Here is a 6,386-nt window from a genome sequence, read left to right as displayed (position 1 = left end):
TGAAACAACTACCCAGTGGACGTAAGCCTTAGTGCTGCACCACGTAAAATCTTCGTCTCGTTTACATTCAGCACTTTCGATCTTTTGCTTTATATGTTATACTTTGTTATGTTATGTATTGTGCATTGGTAGATAGGTTTGTGTTATTCCCCTCGGTTAGACGAGGACGAGACCGAAGGCTCTGAGTCTATTAAGCATCGGATTTATACAGTTTTACTCGTATTTTACTCTTCTCGACGATTTCGTGTGAATTGCGAATATTGTTTGTGAACATGATGATACCATTGTTATTTCTGTGTTCACAATCTGGCGCTAGAAACAGGGACTCTGCCCCGGTAAAAGATTTATCTTATCCTGTGATTTTACCTATTTTTTGGTTACCCAGCACTATTTCCAAAATAATAGTGTTCTGAGCAACTTGTCATATTTTCTTCTTTTCAAAAATTCCTTCATGTCCTTGTTTTCCATTACAAACACTCTTCGAATCTGCAAGAATTACTGAAATCAATTTTGAAATATTTATAATGTGTGTTTATTAACGAATAAATACCAGATCTACGTCTTCAAGTTTTCATATTTAAAAACCCGTAGATCTGTGCTTTTCCGAGAAGATTTTTCAGATCCATGAGCAGATCTATGTTTATGATTATTGGATCTGCCTTTTCAAGTATTCCTTTCTTTAAAATGATCCCCAAAAAACCTTTAGATGGATGTTGTATTTTTTGCCTTTTCCTCTGGAATAACCTTACTAACAAAGCCCACGCATATGTTGTTTCTTCGATAATGTTTTGTTTATGCAGAAAAAATCGAAGATCGAAAAAACAAAGGATGTGGGAAAAACCAAGGCATCGTCAAAAGAAACGCCGAGGACAACCCCCGTTATGACACGTAGCAAACAGAAGGGCGAAAAGATTAAAGCAGCAAACAAGAAACAGGATAGAGCAGAAAGCGCGATGCCAATGGACGCCAGCGCAATATCAGCAGCACCGTTAAAAGCAGCAGCAACCAAAGCCGGTGCCTCCAAAGTGGCAGTGACAACCCGAGCAAACGAACAACATGAAGGAATGTCAGAATCAGTAATACAACAACCTTTCTACGGGATGCCACTCACCAACGAGCTGAATCAACCGTTACTAGTTAACCAACCCCTTCAAATAGCAAATCATCCAGCACAACAGCCAATGGAGCTCCAGGCCCCACTCGCCGATCCACCGGTCCCTTTGATACAGACTGTTGATGAAGATCACACTATAGCAGCTGGTGGACAAGGACAAATAGGAACTCCGAATCAGGGATCGAATCTCTCCGTTCAGATGATTGCAGAGCTCGAAGAGTTGAGGAAGAACCAAAAGGTATACGCGGATGCTGTGGATTTACTTGCACAAGAGAACCAGAAACTGAAAGATAGGATTGCTCACAACGCCGAGGTAGAAAACCTACACGAGGAGGCTAACTCTAAAGCACCACCTCCTAATCAGGACCGAAGGATGGTAGTGGCCAACGTCAATAATCCCGAACCATTAAACTGAAGAGTTGCAAGAGGAAACCGATTATCCGATCCAGACTACATTCCGGAGGACTCAGACTATTTGGATAGTGAGAGCCGAAGATCTGGACGATCCACAATCAGAGATGCTCACCAGCTTGCGATGGAAAGTCTTCGTGCTGAAATGATGGCTGAAACCAAGCAGTCGAAAGCTAGACAAGGGGGAGGAAGACTAAAGGAACTGATGAGATAAGCCAACACCACGTCGCTGACTCCGCACTTGGCCAAAGCACTTATTCCTCAGAAGTGTCCCGTCCCAGCGTTCGAATGTTACGATGGATCCAGCGATCCCGCAGCTCATCTTCGGTACAACAATCGCATTTTAGCCCGATGGGATCAAGAAGATGCGTTCCTCTGCATATATTTTCCTTCAAGCCTAAAGGGATCAGCACTATCTTGGTTCGACAACCTACCGCCCAATTCTATCGACTCCTACGGCCAGCTCACTGAGAAATTCTTAGGAACTTACATGTACAACAAGGCTGTCAACGCCGGAATGGACAAGCTCTTCTCATTGGCAACCGCTTACAAAGAGGCGATAAGGGAACATACCGACAGATGTCACAGGATTTGTCAGGCAATAGGGAATGTAGATCCAGTGGTCAGCATCAACTGTTATAAATGGGGATTGGATAGGATGATCCCCCTATTTGTGGAGATTCATGGAAGTGTACCTACGACTGAAAGTGACCTTCGGGTAATCATTGAAAAGCACGCTGGGTTAGAAGAAATCCAGCGGGAGAATCCCAGAGCCCAAACTCAAAGATCTCATCGGACTAATTCGGTAGAGCAAGACAGCGGATCAAAGAGGGGTGGTTCAACTGAACGTCCAAACGAAGATAAGAGAGGACGAAGGGGCGATCGTCGGCGTGATGATCGGAAATTCGAAGATCAAGTTTACACGAAGCTGAACACCAACTACACTCGCATCCTAAGGGAGATCAAGGATCGGGAAAACCTGGAATGGCCGTGGTCCAAAGGAAAGCATCCCCCAAGGTCCGAAAAGTCAAGGGATTACTACGAGTACCACTGCTTCAACGGGCAGCAGATCGAGAAATGCAAGAATCTCAAGATAATGATCCAAAAGTTGATCGACGCTGGTGACCTCAAACAGTACATACAGAAGGCAGAAATCGAAGATAAGGCTAAGCGAAGCAAGCAAGTCCAACTACCCGAAGGAAATCGAACCCTCAATGCCATCTCATGCTCCTAATCTAATTGTCCGTCGCTAACTGCTCAAATAGGGAAAATGTTAAGAAAGCAATTCGAAGATTACTGTGAGCTGTACAAGATCGATGGATAGAAGTAGACGAACACGAGCAATGGATGAACGCTCTAATGACTTTCGACCCTGAGGATGTCGAGGATGACATGGAGGATCACAACGACCCCTTGGTCCTCACATTACCCATCGCATGGTGCAATATCAGGAAGATCCTCATCGATGGAGGGAGCTCGGTCAATGTACTGTTTTATAACACATTCAAGCGAATGGATCTGAATGACGAGAAATTGATGTCTTCATACTATACCATCTACGGATTCAATGGGGCCCCAACGAAGCCTTTAGGAGATATTGTATTGCAAGTAAACGCAGGACAGATGAAGGTTGATACCCGATTCAGTGTAGTAGACGCTCCTTCCCCCTATAATGCCATCATTGGTCGAAGATAGGTACACAAGCTAAAGGGAGTAGCATCAACGTATCACCAATACCTTAGATTCCCAACACCCGAAGGGGTAATTGAAACTAAAGGAGATCAAGTCACCGCCCGAGAATGCCAGACTCTACAAAACCAACTCAATAATGAAAAAGATGAGCAGCGGAAGTCTCGAAGAAACAATAACAAAGCGGCCGCAAAGGACAAAGCAATCGACCTCTATCTCGAAAAAATCTCAGGGAAAAGTGTAACGAAGGAAAGCATCGTTCTAATCACTGAGGCAGATACATCAGCAGCCAAGGGGGCGGAAGAGCCTTCCAAATAGCAATTAAATAATGTCCCTCTCATAGGGGAACCGAAGCCTACATTCACATCCGTAGAACCCACGAAGGAGATCAACATAGGGACCGAAGAGGATCCGAAGATAATCAAGATATGAACCTTAATGGAGGAAGAACGAGAAGTAGCTCTAGTCAAGTTACTCATGGAATATGCGGATATATTTGCGTGGAAGTTAGGAGATATGCCAGGAATTGATCCGGAGATAATCCAGCGTGAACTTCGTATAAAGCCGAAAACGAACCCCTTCGGGCAAAAAGTGCGAAAAGTTGCGCCAGAATATCACCAGGAAATTGAGAAAGAGCTGCGCAAGCTGTTAGAAGCTATATTCATCAAAGAGGTGAAGTACCCAACATGGATTTCGAACATGGTTATTGTGCCAAAGAAAAACGGGGGAGTAAGGATATGCATCGACTTCACTAACCTTAATAAAGCGTGTCCGAATGATAGTTACCCACTCCCCAGCATCGATAAACTAGTAGAAGCTGTCGAAGGGTACGAAAAATTATCGTTTATAGATGGGTATTCTGGTTACAACCAAGTAGCCCTGGCAGAAGAGGACCAACAACATACGTCATTCTACACCCCGCACGGCCTCTATTGTTACACAAGGATGCCCTTTGTACTGAGGAATGCAGAGGCAACATACCAGAAGATGGTTGATTATATCTTCAAGCCATGGATCCATATTTGAGAGATATCTTCGAGGCTATGAAGAAATACAACATGAAAGTGAATCCAGAAAAATGTACATTCGGCGTCACATCAGGAAAGCTCCTTGGGTACCTAGTAACGAAGAGGGGCATCGAAGTAGATCCTGCTAAGATCCAGGCCATCGTGGAAATGCATTCCCCGAAGAACCTAAAAGAAGTCCAAAATCTCAACGGATCCCTGGTAGCGCTGGGAAGATTTATCGCTAGGTCGTCAGACAAATGCAAGCATTTCTTCAACATCCAAGAAGGAGAGCAAGTTCAAATGGACCGCTGAATGCAAGGACGCCTTCCAGAAGATTAAAGATTATCTAGCCACGATCCCAATCCTTCAGAAGCCCGATACCGATGAAATATTGGTCTTTACATAGCAGCAACGGAGGATTCCTTCAGTGCAGTACTGGTTAAGACGAACACAAAGGTAGAGAAGCCAATTTATTACGTCAGCAAGACCCTCAACCCGGCAGAAAGAAATTATACAAAAATCGAGCAGCTCATCTTGGAGTTAGTATGGGCAACACAAAAGCTGAGGACCTATTTCTTGACTTACTATATTCGTGTCCCTTGTAAAGCACCACTCGAAGTTGTCCTCAAAAATGCAGAGAAAGTAGGAAGGATAGCAAAGTGGAACACTCACCTCGATCAGTTCAATATTATCCATGAGATCCAAACTGCACAAAAGTCGCAAGTCTTGGCGGATTTTTTAGAAAACCTACCTTTGGATAATGATGAAGAAGTAAAGGACATACCGGAGGAAGACGAGGATGGGAAAGATCCTGTTAGAGCGCTGCTAGGTCAAACTCGCGTGTGTTGCTATCTCAAGCATGTTTGTCAATGTTAGTGATCAAAAATATAAGTCTTAATTTCTAGTCTCTTATAGCTAAGTCTCGGACTAGGATAGTAAGTGCAGTTGATCTCAAGGACTTCATGGCGATTCACCATACAAGTAGAAGATCTACTCAAGGAATCGGTGGAACTTCTCGACAAAAAGGTATGTCGAGACTTGAAATTATCTGTCCCTCAAAAGTCTATCTATTCTATCTCCTACTCTTTGAGACAAAAGTCGTATGCTATATATATAGACTAGATTATACACATTTCGTATTTCAAGCCGAGTATACCTCGCCTATCTATATCTAGAAATATGTGTTGGTAAGCTTTTCGCTTCAACCAAGTTTATCTTTACCTAGTGACGAAAGTCATGAATGTTTCAATCACTTTGAAAATTTCTTTGATGAGAAATAGTGTAAAAAATATATAACGTCCTCTAAGAATGTTTCAATGGTTGGAATGAGAGTTTAGATTACATAACCAATGGATTCCTTGAACCGAAGTTTTCGAACTTTGTTGATCAAGAGAACCGTAAGTATGGAAAGTGCCAAGTCCGCAAACTGCCGAAGTTCTCAAACCCGAGAATTTCTGCTGGAGTTGAAAAACTACTTGCGTGAGCCAAGTCCGCGAACCCAGTCCGCGAACCGACGAAGTTCTCGAACCCGAGAATTTCTGCTGGAGTTTGTAAACTCTATCCGGTGTCTTAAGTCCGCGAACCTAGTCTGCGAACTTGAGAAGGTTATATATCTAAAGATGATTTCTGAACTTAATCTTAAAAGACTAAAGAATGAATTTGCAAATCGTGGATATTAAAGTTCATGAACCGATTCGAGTGAATCAAATCGTCTTTGCTTCAATTGTGTCTTGTGTAGTTACATAAGATTTCCTTGCAATTGAGCACCTCTCTTAACTAGTTCATTTGAGTCAATTGAACTAGTTATGGTGAAGAAGAACATGGTTGGTACGAAACACTCATATAGTTAACCTCTTTGGGTAGACTATTGTTGAACCAACAATGTACACGTTTGGGTGCGGTTAACAAACCTAGAAGCGTACAGTCATTTGTGTATAACAAGCTAAGTTTTCGATCTAACGGTTGAGAAATATTAGCTTGAATCTAAATCAGGTTTTCATCTAACGGTGAATATTGATTGCTTTGTAACTAAGGAAAAACCCTGATTTGAAAGGATATATAAAGGAGACATCTAGTATTGTGCAAAACTAATCCCCACACCTTATGTGTGATACTAGTTTGCGTGCTAGAGTCGATTCTCCTTTAACCTTTGGTTTTCTTCTTCT

General features: G+C 42.7%; 1 protein-coding gene across 1 annotated transcript; it reads left to right on the top strand.

The window, feature by feature from the left end:
• Positions 1-2,884: 2,884 nt before the first annotated feature.
• Positions 2,885-3,220, top strand: LOC113332453. The gene has a single exon (XM_026578990.1). It carries the CDS (start codon positions 2,885-2,887, stop codon positions 3,218-3,220), a length of 336 nt encoding a protein of 111 aa, XP_026434775.1.
• Positions 3,221-6,386: the final 3,166 nt, after the last annotated feature.

This window comes from Papaver somniferum, unplaced genomic scaffold, assembly GCF_003573695.1.
Source record: "Papaver somniferum cultivar HN1 unplaced genomic scaffold, ASM357369v1 unplaced-scaffold_131, whole genome shotgun sequence".
Taxonomy (NCBI): domain Eukaryota; kingdom Viridiplantae; phylum Streptophyta; class Magnoliopsida; order Ranunculales; family Papaveraceae; genus Papaver; species Papaver somniferum.
This window is presented reverse-complemented; position numbering and strand designations above follow the sequence as displayed.

Coding starts and splice junctions, on each gene's coding strand:
- LOC113332453 (XM_026578990.1), top strand. CDS start 2,885: ATGACTTTCGACCCTGAGGATGTCGAGGATGACATGGAGGATCACAAC.